General features: G+C 47.9%; 2 protein-coding genes across 5 annotated transcripts in view; one reads left to right on the top strand and one right to left on the bottom strand.

Moving 5' to 3' along the window:
- LOC130910008 (corticotropin-releasing factor receptor 1) overlaps window positions 1–17,882 on the bottom strand; it is a 49,539-nt gene that overhangs the window by 30,003 nt on the left and 1,654 nt on the right. For 2 of the 4 annotated variants that reach the window (XM_057827015.1, XM_057827016.1), the window contains exon 3: window positions 1,657–1,759. In XM_057827015.1, the coding sequence (XP_057682998.1) occupies window positions 1,657–1,759 (103 nt within the window). Of the gene's footprint in view, window positions 1–1,656; window positions 1,760–1,900; window positions 2,114–2,983; window positions 3,155–17,882 lie in introns of those variants that run through there. The other 2 variants (XM_057827018.1, XM_057827017.1) reach the window with 2 other exon arrangements.
- LOC130910005 (protein FAM171A2) lies at window positions 12,100–17,563 on the top strand. Its single transcript, XM_057827009.1, has 8 exons — window positions 12,100–12,272; window positions 12,795–13,022; window positions 13,107–13,199; window positions 14,352–14,507; window positions 14,577–14,756; window positions 14,863–14,976; window positions 15,063–15,189; window positions 15,253–17,563. Exons 1-8 carry the CDS (start codon window positions 12,194–12,196, stop codon window positions 16,547–16,549), a joined length of 2,274 nt encoding a protein of 757 aa, XP_057682992.1. The 5' UTR covers window positions 12,100–12,193; the 3' UTR covers window positions 16,550–17,563.

Raw genomic sequence — 17,882 nt, 5'->3', positions numbered from 1 at the left:
AAACACAAAAGAAAATGGAAAAAAATGAAATCATGATCATTTTTCACAAAACTGGGCGGGACAAAAGTATTGGCACCCTTTGAAAAATCCTGTCATGCTTCTCTAAATTGTGTCATTAACAGCACCTGTTACTTACCTGTAGCACATAACAGGTGGTGGCAAAATCTAAATCCCACTTGCAGCCTGTTAAAATGGATTAAAGTTGACTCGACCTCTGTCCTCGTGTGTACCACACGGAGCATGGAGAAATAAAGAAGACCAAAGAACTGTCTGAGAAGCAAAATTGTGAGGAAGCATGGGCAATCTCAAGGCATCTCCAAAGACCTGAATGTCCCTGTGTTTACAGTGTTCAGTGCATTGTGGCTCGCCTCCCTAGATGTGGACGGAAAAGAAAAATTGACGAGAGAGAACCTCGATTAACATCCAAACAATTTCAAGCTGTCCTGTGGTCCTAGGGTACAACACTGTGTCAAACCGTACTATCCGTCGGCGTCTGAATGAAAAGGGACTCTATAACCAGGAAAACCCCACTTCTGATCCAGCCACATAACAAAGCCAAGCTGGAGTTTGACAGAACTTACCTGAGAAAGCCAAAAACGTTTTCTGGTCAGATGAGACAAGAGTAGAGCTTTTTAAGAAAAGCCATCAACATAGTGTTTACAGGGGGAAAAATGAGGCCTTGAAAGAAAAGAGCACGGTTCCTACAGTTGAACATGGCGGAGGCTCCCTAAAGTTTTGGGGTTGCTTTGCTGCCTTTGGCACTGGACTGCTTGACTGTGTGCATGGCATTATGAAGACTACCAACAAATTTTACAGGGCCCAGCATGAGAAAGCTGGGTCTCCCTCAGAGGTCATGGGTCTTCCAGCAGGACAATGACCCAAAACACACTTCAAAAAGCACTAGAAAATGGTTTGAAAGAAAGCACTGAAGACCTCTAAAGTGGCCAGACCTGAATCCTGAGGAGAGATCTGAAAATGGCACCCCTCAACTCTCAGGGACCCGGAGCAGTTGGCCAAAGAAGAATGGTCGAAAATTCCAGCAGAGCATTGGAAGAAACTCATTGATGGATACCGGAAGTGCAGTTATTTTGTCTAAAGATTGTGCTACCAAATATAAGGCTGTGGGTGCCAATACTATTTTTCCGGCCTATTTTTGGAGTTTTGTTTAAAATGATCATGAGTGATTTTTTTTTTTCATTTTCTTTTGTGTTTTTCCATTGCAAGCAAAATCAATGAAGATATTACTACCAAAGCATTTGTAATTGCAATCGTTTTCTGGGACAAATTGAGCATTATCTGACAGAATTGCAGGGGTGCCAAAACCTTTGGCCAGCACTGTATAATGTTAAAAAATAAACCATACGAACTACAGCTAAGCCCAGCTCACAACGCCGCTGTTGATCAGTCTCCAAAACCATGCTGCGAACACGCTACAAAAGTTGAAGAAAGGTGAGAAAATGGCCATCGTCGTCCCAAAGCGCTGCAATGTTGTCGCTCGCTAAGCTAAAACTAAATTCACTTCTTTTTGAGCTGTTCTTAAGTTGCTGAAGTCTTAGCGCTGACTGCGTTTGAGCTACTTGGCGACAACATACGGTACATGTCCACCCAAAAAATACCCGTTTTTGTCCAGTGCGGCTAATCTATGTTTTTCGATACCTGTAGAGGAGCCGTCGGCGTTGGCGACGAGGACCGTGACGGCGTCGCACGTCGAATTGGCCCGGGAGGCCGGCGGGAGAAAGACGAAGAAGGCGGCGCACATCTGCAGAAAGACACGCAAAAGTCACATGGTTTGATTGCAATCAAATTGGTTGGAGCCAAGAGCTGAACATTTCCTCCCAGTTTAAATGAATTGGATGTCTATTGGTGTCAATGGCAGGCAATGAAGTCATTGTAGGCTCACTTGGGCCATTCCGGGGTCACTGCCATTTCCGATGATCATTTTCGGGTCACTCCCGTTGATTTCGGATCACTTTCTACTGGCTTCGGGGCACCTAGAGTACACGTCACTTTCTGTTGATGTCGGATCACCTCCTGTTCATTTTTGGGCAAATAACGACCATCGATGGAGATTTTTATTTTGCAGGTGAGACTTGAAAATCAAGAGGAGTGAACATGTCATGGGAAATGACCGGAGCCATTGAAAACTCATCGACGTCCGATCCTTTTTGACCGGGAGCCCGCCGAGCTACCGACGCCCGCGGCATCGTCGAAACGGCGGTTCTGGCCTTGGCGCGTCAGCCGACGGCACACGTGACACGTGTTCCGTAGGCGAGAGTCGGACATAAACACGCGAGGAGAGCCCAGCTGCGGCGAGGCTTTCATCTGGGACGGCTCGGGATAAGCGGACAGAAACGTTCTGACAGGAAAATCCCAAGCGGAACCGCACGACGGGAACATCCCGAGCGGAACAAAAAAGGGACGTCTCCATTGGATCTTCTTCGCCGGTGGGACTTGAAGCATACTGACAGGATCTTCTGACGAGGACCTCCCAAATTTTCCGTACCAGTGGTGGCGACGGATGTCCAATCGTCCTTCTAAATGACCGGTAGACAGCCGATCCATGCCGAGCGGGAGAGTTGGTAGCGTCGCTACAAAACGGCTTTCGGGCAACCACGTCGGTAGGGGCGACGTTCCCATCAGTCGATGCGTTGACATTAAAAGCGTAACTATTATTTCTCAAGCGATGATTTGATCAATGTCAAAGCATCTGCTATTTACCGCCATTGACTGCGCCGGACGTCCAATCCGTACGGAGCGGGAAGCCCTGACGGCGAACGAACGTTCGTGAGCTGCCGCCCTCCCGCTTTGAATGGATTGGACGTCAACTAGAGAGAATGCCATTTTAGGGAGGATGGTTGGATGCCACCTGATCGGATCGCCAATGGCAGAGGGAGAGTTCAATAAAGGGTTAAATGAAATGTTAAAAAGTTTGAAACGTCAGGCACTTTGCTTTGTGAGAACGTCAGGAATGAAAAGGGCTCACCTGCAGGACCAACATTTTCCCCTCACATCCTTCTCACGAGCGCTCAAGAAGAAGAAGAAGAAGAAGAAGAAGTAGAAGAGAAGCGATGGCTCATGGAGGTGCGAGTGTTGCGTTCGGGGACGATACGAGGTGGAGCCGGAGTGTTGTTGAATGCGGCTCCTCGTCTCGTCTCGTCCTCCTTCTTCTTCTCGTAAATCTCCTTGTCCTCCGGGCGCTTCGTCCGCACATCCAGCTCGCGGTGGTGGCACGCTGGCGCGCCGCGGACACGCGCGTGGAGAGCGACGCGACGCCCCGCCCCCTTGCCAGATGCTCGCGCGCGCGACCTCGCGATTGCGGGGAAAGGTGAGACGAGCGAGAGAGCGCGCGCGCGCGCGCAAAGTTGCGCGGCGTACGGGGCTAGCGCAAGACAGTGGCGCGGTGCGCGAACGTCACGTGTTTCCATTTGGACCGGCGCCCAAGTGGGAGGAGCTTAGCGGAATGACGCCCCGCAAGAGTCACTAAAAACGGGTGGTGACGTCAGCGGTTCTCATTCAATTAGCGGCGAGACTCCATAAAGGAGCCGTCGGTTTCCAGTGCCACGGATGTCCAATCTGTTTGTAGAAGCCACATTCATTTCCAATGGAAAAAAACCAACAACATTTGTTTCCAAAGAAAGAAAAATGAGCCGATATCAACATGTGACCAGAAATGAACAGGGTGCGACCCGGGAATGCGCCTCAATCATCAGAAAGCAAAGGCGTAGCTTTGGTCTCAACATGGGTAGGGACGATACAACAGCACAACCTGCGTGTACACTTTTTGCTCGGGATGGGACATTAGTAAGACCGAACAGATTGGGTGAGCGGGGGTCAAGGCTATACATTTCTCACGAATATGAACCTAATTAATTGATAGGCTAAATCAGGGGTGCTCATGACATCGATCACGATCGACCAGTCGATCGCAACGCTAGTGTGGGTAACTCGTGGCAACCCCCCCCCCACCAAAATATATACAGTCTACCACAAAAGTGAGTACACCCCTCCCATTTCTGCAGATATATCTTTTCATGGGACAACACTGACAAAATGACACTTTGACACAATGAAAAACAGTCTGTGTGCAGCTTCTATAATAGAGTTCATTTATTTTCCCCTCAAAATATAGCCATTAATAACTAAACCCCTGGCAACAAAAGTGAGTACAACCCTTAGAAACTACGTACATCCCTAAATGTCCAAATTGAGTACTGCTTGTCATTTTCCCTCCAAAATGTCATGTGACTCGTTACAGGAGTGCTGTCAGCATTGCTGCAGATATTGAAGAGGCGGGGGGTCGGTCTGTTAGTGCTCAGACCATATGCACCACTCTACATCAAATTAGTATGCATGGTTGTCACCCCAGAAGCCTCTTCTTAAGAAAGCCCGCCCGTCTCATCAGACCATAGGACATGATTCCAGTAGTCCATGTGCTTTGTTGACATGTGTTCAGCAAACTGTTTGCAGGCTTTCTTGTGTACCGTCTTCAGAAGAGGCTCGCAGGTCAGCAAGTTCACACAGTTTAATGTTATGCTAACTGTGATGCAGGTCTGACTTTCAGTAGCAAAATTAGTGGCGTGTCCCCCACCTCCACAACATTGGCGTCTTTTTAAGTGACTTGCAGTGGCTGCTGCTGGACGAAAAAAACTTGTAATATCCCTCCTCTTCAAAAGGGGCGGAGGAGGCGACATGTATTTCTTCTGGGGCCGTGCGATTGTGAGCGTGCGTGCGAAGTCATCGGCCACTGAAACGTGCGTTTGAGGGTGAAAAAATGGACGTGCATATTCAACAAGTGAAAAGGGGTAATTGTAAGTTTGAACATAATGAAAATAGTTCACTTCATAATGGTAGGGTCAATTCTATCCTTGCGAAATATGGGTAGACCATTTAATTGATCTATATAACTGAACTCATTATATCGTGCATATAAAGTTGCTTAAAAGTTGGTGGGGACAATGAAAAGTTCCTAGTGTTATGTCCGTCCCTATGCAAACCTCTGCCCTTGTCAGAAAGTGACCAGATATCAACGGGAAGTGACCTGTGAGAACCCTAAAATCAATTTTTTCTTAAATGAGCTCATTTCCTGCCATTGATGAGACGTTCAATTCATTTAAAGAGGGAGGACGAGCTCTCGCGATGCCATTGTCGTCCAGTCCCTTTTGACCAAATGAAAAGATGCCTATAGCGCCATCAATGGCACCGAAACACTTGATCAAGAAAACAGCAAATAGTTGCAAAGGCAGCCATTTCCAACTGGAAAAGTTGAAAACGACGAAACCTTTCCTCCGAGAACGCCGTTTCAAATCCCTTTGTTATGATTGGCCAACGGGGACGGAGTGGACCAATGCCAGTGCAGCCTTTGTTTACATGTTGGAAACCAATCAGAACTTCAGGTGGCGCCAAGTTTGTTGATGTTGGCCAACAGCGGCGCCGTGCCAGCAAACACACACACACACACACACACACACACACACACACACACACATACTAATAGATAAAACACACGACACAAACTCAACAAACACGTGTACGCAGACAGAAAGCACATCAACACAAACACAACACATTTAAAGACCCAACAGACACAGGAAACAAAGACGTGCGCTTACACACGGCACACAAGAGAAGAAGACACATGCGCATGGCGTGTTTCTTGTTTTCTGGGTCAAAACTTGAGGAGCTGACAAAATCTTTGAAGTTTTTCTTAAGCCTCCAAACTACTTTGCAAAAGTATTCAATCACTCAAGTACGTTCCCCTCCTCCCCGCATGTGAGTACTTTGCAGCGAGCGAGCGAGCGAGCGAGCGAGCGAGCGAGCGCTAAACATCAAAGCGTCCCGACTCGCTATTTCTGCAACTTAACAACTGGGTCAGAAGCTCCGAAAACATAGGCGCGAGCCTTTGCGCGCTAGCGTCGTCTTTCGGCGTCGCGATAGACGGCCGGTGGCGAACGGAGCGCCGCGGCCCTCCCTCTTTCAACGGATTGGACATCTTGCCCCGTCAATGGCAAACCATGACTTCATTATCTGGGTCTTTGCATGGCAAAGTAAAATTCTATTTTTTGTCAAAATGGAATTTCTTTGGCGCGCCGCACAGCCCGAACCGTTTGACCGGTCGGCACCGTTCGAATATCAAAATGACCGTAATTTTTGCACGATGCAGGGACTTTTTCAAACGACCCCGAAAATGTTTCCATTCGCCCGTGAACACCGATTTTTCAAAATCTATCTACTAGTCTAATTTTCTTTTTCTAATTTTTAGCCAAATCACATAATTTGGACATCAAAAATTTCGGGACGGTGCAGGGCATAAAAGTTGTCTACAGAATTTGGAAGCAATCTAGTTCCCCGAAAATTTGCCAAAAACCTTCATATTCATTTTTAATGGGAAATTTCCCATTCACTTCCAATGGAATTTCCAATGGAATTTACATTGCACTGATGCCATTAACGGCCACGTATGTCGAATCTATTGATGCCAATGTACTCTGACTCTATTAAGACATATGTAAGTCGATGCCATTGACGGCCATGGACGTCCAAATTTCCCATTCCTTTCCAATGGCATTAACATTGCATTGAGGCCAATTTAGACAGATGTCATTGACAGCCATGCATGTCAATTCTATTGATCCCAATGTACTTGGATGCCATTGACGGCCACGGACGTCCAAATTTCGCACTCATTTTCAATGGCATTTAATTTGTTTAATGCTATTGACTGCCATGTTTGTTGATTCTATTGATGCCAATATACTTGGATTCCATTGACGCAAATGTAAGTCGATGCCATTGACGGCCATGGACGTCCAAATTTCCCATTCATTTTCAATGGCAAAAAAACAAATGTCCCCAAATCAACAGGAAATGACCAGTTATTAATAGGGCGTGTCCCCAAAATGTCCCCAAATGACATGATATGACCCGGATACGCCCCCCCCAAATTTTCCAGAATTACCTGGACGTGTCCCCGAAATGTCCCCAAAGCAACCGGAAGTGGCCTGATATTGTCCCCGAAATGTACCCAAACCAACCTGGGTGGGGCTAAGAGCTGTACACAGCAAAGGCATAGACTGAGTTTGACTTTTGGGGAAGGGGGGGAACAACATGTTGATGACCCCGAAACGCAGTGTCAGCAATAAAATTAACTTAGAAAAATATTTATAATAATAAGTTGAAAATGAGCCTTTTTTGTTCCCCATCATTCTTGAGGGGAATTCTAAATCGGGCTGCTTGGCAACTTTTCGCCAAAATCATCCATTGAATATGGTACGCCTGCCGGTGTCATGCCAATGTAGTTACCCCAGTCAAAAATTGTATCTCCTGGGCGGAGCCATATGGAGGTAGATTTGTGTCTTTATTATTCAATCAAAAAAAGTTCCTTAAATTAAAAAAAAAGTTGCTTTAATTAAAAAAAATGTGTTTGAATGCAAAATTAAATTTGGAACTCAAAAAACTTTGATTATTATTATTATTTTTTTCCGATTGTAATGTTGATTTGTGTTTGGCCCACATTTTGGCTAGGACATTTTTGTCTTTATTATTCAATCAAAAAATATGTTGCTTGAAAAAGATAAAGATTTTCAAAAAGAAAAATAAATTCAATCAAAAAAAGAAACATTTCAATGATACAAAATAGTTTTTGAATGCAAAAAATATTTGAGATTTAAAAATTTGCATTTGAACTTAATAATTACTTGCTTTTTAATTGAAAAAGTTTTCTTTGATTGAAGCATTCCTTTTTGTGTTTGGGCCATATGATGATTAGGACATTTGTGTCTAAATCATTCAATCCCCCAAAAAGTTGCTTCAATCAAAAAAAAAAAAAATATATATATATATATATATATTTTCAATCAAAAAATCATTTAAAAAATATTTTTTCTCTAACATATATAATTTTTAAAAGAAATTATATGCAAAGCAAATGACCGTCTAAGGTGCTCGAAAAAATAATTTCAACCCATTATAAAATGTTTTTTTTGTTCATTTCATTCATTTTTGTTGCAGTTTTATTGCTTAACAACTTTTATATATACTGTATATAGGAAAGTCAATTGCATGCAGTGACACTTTTTGGCCACCAGTGGGGTCTGACTCCCCCTTAAAATCCGCTTATGAGCAAAGGCCCAGAGTAATTTCTCCAGAGATTGCAGTTTCTAGTTAAATTTAATTTTGAAAAAAATAATCCCGTTGAATTTGGGCCACTCTTAGGCTGTTCATTTTGGGGTTTTTACAGGTCACTTTCTGATCATTTTGGGTCACGTCTTTGTTCACTTCCTCCACATCTTGTGGCATCACTTCCAGTACAAATGATTTTCTGCCACACTTCCTGTTAATTTCGGCCATTTTCGGGTCACTTCCTGTTCATTTTGGGTGGCTTCCTTGTTCAATTGAGGTTCCTTTCAGGACATTTCCTACGGATTTTAGAACTTACACTTTTGAGGCATTCCGCTGTCACTTCCTGTACATTTTGGATCATTCCCTCTTGATTTTGTTTCAGCACCGTCGGCGTCCTATCCATTTTGACTTTGGACGTCAGTCGCCGTCGACGGCGGCCCGTGAGTTTTTGAGCAGGGTTTACGTGCGCGCCGGAAGGGATTGGAAGTCTGCGGCGAATGTGTGCCCACGATGTTGCCTGATTGAAGACAAATTGTCTTTTAGATTATAAGAGGGGGTGGGGGGAGCATTGTCGCACTACCAGCTGCAGGGAAATTGATTAAAATATCCGCGTTATGCAACCTCTGCCAAGGAAAACACAGCTGCTTTGTCCCGTCAGAGACCGGCGGCCAATGAGGAGCCGGCGTCGATCCGCTGGGCCAATCGGCTCTGTCCTCCCCTCAACATTTGACCTCCTTTCGGCGTCAGGGCCCAACTTTTTTTCCCCGTCCGACTTTGACCTTAAACACGGCCAAACGTTTCCTCGAACGTCGGACGCGACGCTACTAACGTTCACGGCGGTGCCAAAAACAACTTTTTGGACAAAACAAAAAAAGGCCAGCTTCTTTTTCAAAGGCAAGAACATAGCATTTGAGATAAAGTGCTGGCAAGAAGTTTTGGCACCCCTGCAACTCTGTCAGATAATGCTCCATTTCTCCCAGAAAATGATTGCAATTACAAATGTTTTGGTAGTTATATCTTCATGTTTTTTTTTTAAAATCATGATCATTTTGCACAAAACTCCAAAAACGGGTGGGACAAAAGTCTTGGCACCCTCAGCCTTATACTCGGTAGCACAACCTTTAGACAAAATAACTGCAAACAACCGCTTCCGGTATCCATCAATGAGTTTCTTACAATGCTCCGCTGGAACTTTAGATTTAAAAGGTACCATTTTCAGATCTCTCCGCAGGTGTTATCTGATTGTGTGTTTTGGGTCTTTGTCCTGCTGGAAGACCCATGACCTCTGAGGGAGACCCAGCTTTTTCACATTATGCTGCAAAATGTGTTGGTAGTCTTAAGGCTTCATAATGCCATGCACATAGTCAGTGCCAGAAGTAGCAAAGCAAACCTAAAACATTGGGGAACCTCCGCCATGTTGACTGTGGGGACCATGTTCTTTTCTTTCAAGGCCTCCTTTTTTTCCCCTGTAAACTCTACGTTGATGCCTTTTACCAAAAAGCTCAACTTTTGTCTCATCTGACCAGAGAACATTTTTGGCTTTTTCAGGTAGGTTTTTGGCAAACTCCCGCCTGGCTTTTTAATGTCTCTGGGTCAAAAGTGGGGTCTTCCTACCATAGAGTCCATTTTCATTCAGACGCCCACGGATAGTACGACTTGACACTGTTGTACCCTCGGACTGCGGGACAGTTCTCCACAATATCTTTTGTTGAAATCTTTGGTCAATTTTTCTTTTCCGTCCACATCTAGGGAGGTTAGCCACCGTGCCGTGGGCTTTACACTTATGGATGACACTGCGCACGGTAGACACGGGAACATTCCGGTCTTTGGAGATGCCTATGCTTCCTCACAGTGTTGCTTCTCAGACAGCTCTTTGGTCTTTTTTCTTTTCTCCGTGCTCAATGAGGTACACACAAAGACACAGGACGGAAGTTGAGTCAAATTGAATCCATTTTAACTGGCTGCAAGTGTGATTTATTTATTGTCACCACCTGTTATGTGCCACAGGTAAGTAACAGGTGCTGTTAATGACACAAATTAGAAAAACATCACATGATTTCTCGAAGGGTGCCAATACTTTTGCCCCACCCATTTTTGGAGTTTTGTGTAAAATGACAATGATTTCATTTTTTCCCCATTCTCTCTTGTGTTTTTTCATTGCAAGCAAAATAAATGAAGATATGACTACCAAAGCATTTGTCATTGAAATCATTTTCTGGGAGAAATGGAGCATAATCTGACAGAATTGCAGAATACTTTTGGCCAGCACTGTATGTCATTCACGCATTACAAGACAAAATCAATTCTGGACGAAAATATTGCCAAAATTTGAAAAAAAAAACAAAAAACTTCCTTTCAGTGGCCACGCTCATTTCCAACACCCACAAAAACATGTTCATTAACTTCTTGGATCTCCATGGTTTTTACCCAAACAAAATTGCCGAAATGATTTGCCGAAGACTAAAACAGGACCGAGATGAAAACAAGATCTTCATTAGACAGTTGTGAAACGATTCATCAACTACTACCAAATCATGACAGACGCTCTGAGTAATACGACGATCCGTTCCGTCAACGTGACGAATCGGAAGAGCGAGCGTAGAGCCCATTTCCGGCACGGCCGAGACGAGAGCCGGGCCAGGAGAAGATCAACTATTGATTTTGTGACACGGCGGCGCGAGGAAAACTTGTTAGCGCTCGTCCGATTATTTTGGGATTACATTTGTCACGGGCCGATGACGGCCCGTCAATCGAGAACCGCTCGGCGGAAGTCCCGTGATGAACGAGCGAGCGTTCCCTAAGAAATGTGATAAATCTCCACCCTCGCTTCTCATCGACCGACCGGGCAGACGCTCGCTTCTTGCGCGTGTACGTATTGATCGTTTACCTCCAGTTCGAGATTTGCTTTTTTGGGATGAAAACATTTGCGTCTTGTGAGACAACGGACAGCCACGGCGCTCACCTTTTAACGCCGGCTAAAAATAAAGGCGGCGTCGAACGACGCGGGAAGCTCAGGTCTGCCGAGCTAGCCGGAAGCAGCTAAAGTGATGCTAATGTTGTGACGTTACTTTCCTAGCGCCGCACCGATACTCATCTAGTGCTGTCTGTGGTGGCCAATGTAGTCATTTATCTAAAAAAAACAAAAAACAAAAAACGTTTAAGTATATTTTATCAAAAAACGTGGTATCGGCCACTCGTTGGAATCGGGAGCCAGAAAATGGTATCGCGCAACACTACAAAACACTGCTAAAAGTCGTTTTAACTGCGAGCAGGTGAGCGACCAACTGAGGAAGTCATGTGTTGTTCTCTCCCGCCCTCTGCTGCCCAATAGGTGTCATTGCAACCGAACGTCCACACTATCGTTTTCATTCATTGATCGCGATAGACGTCATATTCATTTCAACTGGGAGTGCTGCAATTGCAAAATAATTGTATTTTCAAAAAATAAATCACACAATCATTAAAAATCTAATTAATAAATATATATAAATTTTGGGAACCCCTTTTTTTTTATTACTACTTTTTATTTTATTTTATTTTATTACTCTCCTTGTGCCCTGCGATTGGCTGGCAACCAGTTCAGGGTGTGCCCGTAGTTAGCTGGGATAGGCTCCAGCACCTCTGCAACCCTCGTGAGCATATAGCGACATGGAAAATGAATGATGACAATCATTAAAAAATCTAATTAATAAATATATATAAATTTTGGGAACCCTTTTTTTTTTTTTATTACTAGCACAAATTATTTTTTACAAACACATATATTTTTTGCGGACTCGAATAGTCTCCGGGTACAAATTCGACCACATGTGATCAGCACCATAGTGGAAGTAGAAATATCTCTGAATGTAAATGATGAAAAAAATAATCAACTTTGTGTTGTGTTTTTGGCAGCCAGCAGAGGGCGTCATATCACGTCCCGACCCTCCAAACAAGAGGGGCGTCGGTACGTGCGCGCGCGCACTGCAGCTTCGCGTCTCGGCGGGCGCGAGCGGCCCACACACACGGACCAGACCGGGACGAGACGAGACGACCGAGGCTGGACGTTTGTCCGTCATGACATGTAGCTGCGACGATGGCGACCCTGTGTCGTGCGCTCGTCTTGGCGTGCGTGTGCGCGCTCTTGGAAGCCAAGTCCGTGCACGAGCATTTTGGTAAGATCTCGCCGTGCGAGGGTGAGGGAGGGAGTGGCCGCCACCGCTGCCGCCGCCGCCGCCGCCGCTTGGCTTTCTCCTCCATTGTTTGTCAGTCATCATCATCATCACGTGCACACGGCCGTTACTTTTCGGCGTCTCGCACTCGGGAGGCCATGACGTCATGATGTAGCTGCCTTCTGTTCTGACGTGCACGCGCACCGATGCACAAAGAGAGTCGAGGCTAAAATGGTGGTTGATGTTTTGCGTGACGTCACAGGGACCGAACACAACATGTTCACGCGCCATTTGCATTGGGGGGTGGGGGGCGTTTCATCCTTCTGAACAAACTCCATTGGAATAAGGCAAAGGCCCCTCCCAGTCCGAACGGACTGGACGTCAATCGCCGTCGATTATTTGTAAAAATGGCAAGGCGGATGGAAGGCGTTTCCTTAGTTTAAGTGTTAATGACGTCAAATAGCAAATTTGTCAAGCAACTCTGGTTCATCTATCGCCATGATGATGTGCTTTTTGTTTGCGCAGATGTCCAAATCAAAGTCCAGGTGTTGGACAACAGCGACCTGTCCCCGTTGGCCGACGCCCTGGTGGAGGTCCACGGCAACCGGAGCGTTCTGGCCAGCGCTCGGGCCGGCGCCGACGGCGCGGCGAGGTTGGATTTCCGCTACCGGGCCGCCACGCGGGTCATCATCAGCGCCGCCAAAGACAACTACATCACCAACTCGCTACCCTGGCACTCGGGTCGCGCGCCCCGTAAGACGGACCCGCTCGCTCGCTCGGTCCCACCAGCTCGTACCTTGACGCCGTTCTCCCATTTTTCTGTCCGTCCGTCTTCAGTGTACGCCTCGGTCAGTCTGTACCTTGTGGTTCAACGACCCGGGACGCTGATTGTTTATGATGACGTCCTTCAGATTCTGTCCGCTTTGCCAGGTTAGTCATCATTTTCTTCTGAATCGTAGAAAAAAAAGTATCATATGAAAAGTTGAAGGCATCGGACCTTCTAGCCAGATTGCTGGAATCCTGCCAGCCCAACCGCCAGACCTGTGCTGGCGCAGCTCCAATGACCTGGGCTGGCGAGACCCCGACAATCCGGCCAAACTCCGCACCTTCACCTTAGTCTTAACCTTTTGTACTGACTGCATTTTGAAAGGTTTAAAGAAGGCTCACCGAAAAGAAGTTGACAATTTATTCAGGTCGACGGCGCTCAAAACAGCAAGGCGAAACAGAAACACTCCGGCAGGGAGGCAAGGTCACCCTATCACACGTCAACAAAAGGTTCCCGAGAAAAAAATGACGACGCTTCGTTAAACATTTAGTCTTCTGAAGGCTCTCGCGGGGTATGCCGTGGGCAGGAAGGGTATGTTAGGGATTATTGTCTGTTTGTGGATTGGACAGGAGGATTCGGGACTTACTGTTGTCAGGGCAATGAGGGTTGTGGATTTTGCCACCTCGGTGTCAAAGGGGCTCTTGGAGTCTTGTCAGTCGTTTTATCAATTGGATAACGGGCGTTCTTTGGTGTTCCTTGTGTTGGGACATTGCGTCCCGCCATTAGGTATGGACTGTCTGGAAGAACTGATTGCGAGAGTTGGTGGTGGAGTTGTGGGCTTGTCAGCGTCAATCTTGCTCATGATGCACTCGTTGGGCTTCTGTGATAGGAAGGTGTCATATATCTCTTATGCCCTATATTCTGCTTGTTTTCCTTAAACTATGGTATATGTGCATTTTTTTTTTTTTTTATATGGGGTGTGTGAGAGTAATAGAAACAGTCAAACAGTAAATACGGGAAACGATACTATTCCCTTATTGATTATATTAAGTGTGTTAGAATAATGCAAACCATGAGACGGTGCCTACGAGAAAAGGTACTATCTCCTTCAATTTGAACTCAAGAGTTATGATTTCAAGAAATATTTCATAAATCATTGAAAAACAAAGTGTGATAAATACAACTTTGTAAAGTCAACATTTGAATCCATTTGAGTGTATGACAACGTGATTCCTCGCCATTAAAATGCATTGTCGTTGCCTGGATTTCATAAAAATGTGAAACTGGACTTTTTCTTTTTTTTTTTGACATCCTAGCGGGTGGCGATAAGCGCCCCGTGGCGCAACTGGCCCGGAAGTCGCCGCGGACCGACGACGACGGCGCGGCCCTGTCGGCCCGGCTGACGGCCGCCAGGACTCGAGACGAGATCGGGTGCTTCCCCTATCTGCTGGGCCGCGACGACAACGGATCAGGTGGGGAGGAGACGGCTCTCCGACGACGCCCGGTCGCGCGCTGACCCCCGACCGCCTCTGGTTTTATAGGCGCCGACTCGGGCTGGATCGACTTGACGGCGCTGGCGCTGGTCAGCGTGGAACTGTCGGACAAAGACGGCGTCCTCCTCCCCGTTTGGGACTCGGTCCACATTTCGGTGCCGTTGCCGTCCGACACTCGCAACCGGGCGGCCACCAGCGTGCCCACCTGGACGTATCGGCCCGACACGGGTGAGGGCGCGTCGACGACGAGCTACGCCTTTCCAAATTTGAACGCGTGCGTCACCGACGGCGGTGGTCTGAAAGTCCCGTTTGTGTGTGCACGCGCGCGGGACAGGACTGTGGGTCCGCAACGGTACGGGCTACATCCAGAAGGAAGGCTCCCGCTTTGTGTGGAACGCCGTCATTCCCCAGATGGGATACTGGTTGGCCGCCTTCCCCGCCTCCTCGGGTAACGCCTCCGTACGAGCGCTCGCAATTTTTGTCTCCGTAGTCCATAGGATCTCAGGGCTCCTTTTTTTGTCACGGTGTTTGCAGGCCACGGTCTGAACCACCCGGGCTTGCGGGACATCACGGCCTACCACACCCTCTTCCTGCTGGCCATCTTGGGCTCCTTGGCTCTGCTGGTTCTCATCCTTCTCTGTGTTTTGCTCTACTACTGCAGGCGAGTCGTCCGGGAGCGAGGTTAGCTTCCCGTTCGGAGCTAACGGCGCTCTCTCTCCGGCAGGCGAAGGTGTTTGAAACCTCGTCGGCAGCCGGGGAAAGCTCCGCCCTCCAACCTGAACGGCGCCAAGCGAGACCAAGGCACGTCCACGTCGCGGCTCAACCTGATCTGCGGCGGGCGCGCCGAACCGGCGTCGTCCGACGAGAAGTCGGAGCCGTCCCCCTCCGGCGAGGACCCGGGTAAACGCGCGGCGGCTCGCAAGCTGCGGCACTCGGCGGGAAGGAACGCTTCGGGTCGCCAGCGCGGCGAAAGCTTCCCCATGAAAGCCGCCCGTGCCTCGGACGCCAACAACCTGGACGACCCGCCCCCGCGCGACGACTACGACCGCGGCGCCAACGACAATAGGGGGTACTCGTCGGACCCGCCGTCCCCGCCGCGCTTCTCCGGCTACGCGCCCGGCCGGGCCGACAAACCGCCGGAATACTCGGCGGCCGACAGCCTGGCCCGGCCCGCCTCCCTGGACGCCCGACCGGGCCAGATCATCTTCTGCAGCTCCATCGACCAGATGAAGGAGAACATGTACCGCAGCATGGTGCCCACCCTGGTCATCCCCGCCCACTATATGCGCCTGCCCTCCGAGTTCGCCCCCAAGGACGGCGACGAACAGAAGGAAGCCGACAAAGACGGCGCCCAGGCGGGAGGCGCCCAACAGAAGCGAGGTCCGCCGCAGCAGCAGCAGCAGCAGGGCGGCGCCGACTCGGAGGAGCCCGGCTGGGCGTCCGACTCGCCCGGAGGCCCCGTCACCATCCCGGTGCTCTTCAACGACTCGGCGGTGGCTCAGATGAACGGAGAACTCCAGGCTCTGACCGAGAAGAAGCTTTTGGAGCTGGGCGTCAAGCAGCACCCCCGAGCGTGGTTCATCTCCTTGGACGGTCGCGCCAACGCCCACGTGCGCCACTCCTACATCGACGCCGGCAACGACCTGAGCGGCGGCTCGGCTTGCGGCAGCTCGCCCAGAGACGCCAACCTGGTCCCGCCCCCGGAGGGGTACGGCGCCGGCCGCAAGGGCGAAGAAGAGCGCTGGGAGGCCGCCCGCAAGGGGCGCAGCGCCGTCCCCGGGAAAAGCTACTCCAAGCTGGCCTTCCCTAACCGCGGCGAGCCCGGTGGCGGCGAGGGCCGGCCCGCCTCCCCCGAAGAGAACTCTCTCACGCCGCTCCTGGACGAGGGGCCGGCCGTCCCCGGGAAGGCTTCCCGCCGCCGCTCGGCGACCAGTCCCGAGGACGACAAAGAGGAAAACAAAAAGAGTCCCTGGCAGAAGATCGAAGACCGGCCGCTCATGGTTTTCCATCCCAGGAAGTGAATTCTAGCTTGCCGACTTCCAAGTCAAGAGAAGCACAAGTTCCTGATCGCTCGTCGGGTGCACTTTGCAAGAAGAGCCATTTTCAAGTTGCTAGCGACTTCACTCAGTGTCGCGTCACGTCGCCTTGTTTCTCAATGGGTGCCAATGAGGGGTACGCTATGGCGCCTCTTTAACTTAGGTAGCAAACGGCTTGACCTTGTTGCTTTGACTAGAAGTTTTTTGCCAAAACCTTACAGTTCCACCAAAATTTGACATCTCCAATCATTTCCAGTAGGAAAGAAATGAGCCAATAGCGACAGGGAGAGACCCGAAAAATGGACAGAAAGTTGGCCAGGTATGCTGAACAGGAAATGATGCCAAATGTACAGGAGGTACCCCGGAAGGACCATCAAATGTGACCTGGAAACGGCCAAAAATAATCCAAAATCAAAAGGAACTGTTCAAATAAACCAAGAAGAGACCCAAATGAACTCATTTTTTCATCAAATTGAACAGGTAGAGTTGTGACCCTAGTAAAGCCACTAACAAGCTGTCCCGGTTTGAAACGAAACTGTCGGTCAAGGTGGCGCCATAGCCGGGCGTCGGGACGTCCACACCCACGACACGTCTCTACTTGAATCCTCGTGTTCCTTACGCACGCACACAAGCAAGCACCAGCCGTCTCCTCCAAGTGCCTTCTTACCTGGCGAGATGGCCGCTTTAGCGCGGAGGTCCCTAGCGGTCGTGGTCCCTCTTTTCACTTACACGCATGTTGACTTCCGGTCATGAAAGTTTACACCCATGTGAGCGGCGTCTTTTTCTTCTTCTTCTAGAAAATGAAAACTTGTGGCTTGTATCGCTGACATTCGAGTGCTGGTTTGTGTTTGTATTTGTATTGATGACTTTGAATAAGCCAGACTTTTTTCATTCTTCTCCTTCTTGATGTTGTAAGGGTGAGGAGGCGCGGCCAGCCTTCATCATGTGACAAGTGTAATCTTTGTGTACAAAGTAGAAATAAATGTGGTCCCTCACTTATTCACCGAGGCAACTAGTTTTTGTCAAAGTCTGCCACCAGAGGTGTGGAGAGTAGCCAAAAACTTGACTAAAGTAAGAGTAGCGTTACTTCAAAATAATATTACTCAAGTAAAAGTAGTCTTCCTTCCAAAAATTGTACTCAAGTACAAGTGAAAATGTATCTAGTGAAAAGAATACTCAAGTAATAAGTAACGTTGCTATATAACTGCTTTTTTTTTTTTTTTAAACAATGGTATTTTTTCCTCTCAGCACAAACGTATCTATATGAACTGCTGTTATAATGATACTGTACAATACCCCATTAAAAGAAATACAAAAA

The sequence above is a fragment of the Corythoichthys intestinalis genome, chromosome 21, assembly GCF_030265065.1.
Source record: "Corythoichthys intestinalis isolate RoL2023-P3 chromosome 21, ASM3026506v1, whole genome shotgun sequence".
In the NCBI taxonomy this organism is placed as follows: Eukaryota; Metazoa; Chordata; class Actinopteri; order Syngnathiformes; family Syngnathidae; genus Corythoichthys; species Corythoichthys intestinalis.
The sequence above is the reverse complement of the archived record's forward strand: the minus strand, read 5'-3'. Positions and strand labels throughout refer to the sequence as shown.

Excerpts from the sequence above, each read along its gene's own strand:
- LOC130910005 (XM_057827009.1), top strand. The coding sequence starts at position 12,194 with ATGGCGACCCTGTGTCGTGCGCTCGTCTTGGCGTGCGTGTGCGCGCTC. Across the intron at positions 12,273-12,794 it reads GTCCGTGCACGAGCATTTTG|ATGTCCAAATCAAAGTCCAG; the intron begins GTAAGATCTCGC and ends TTGTTTGCGCAG. Across the intron at positions 14,508-14,576 it reads CCGCGACGACAACGGATCAG|GCGCCGACTCGGGCTGGATC; the intron begins GTGGGGAGGAGA and ends CTGGTTTTATAG.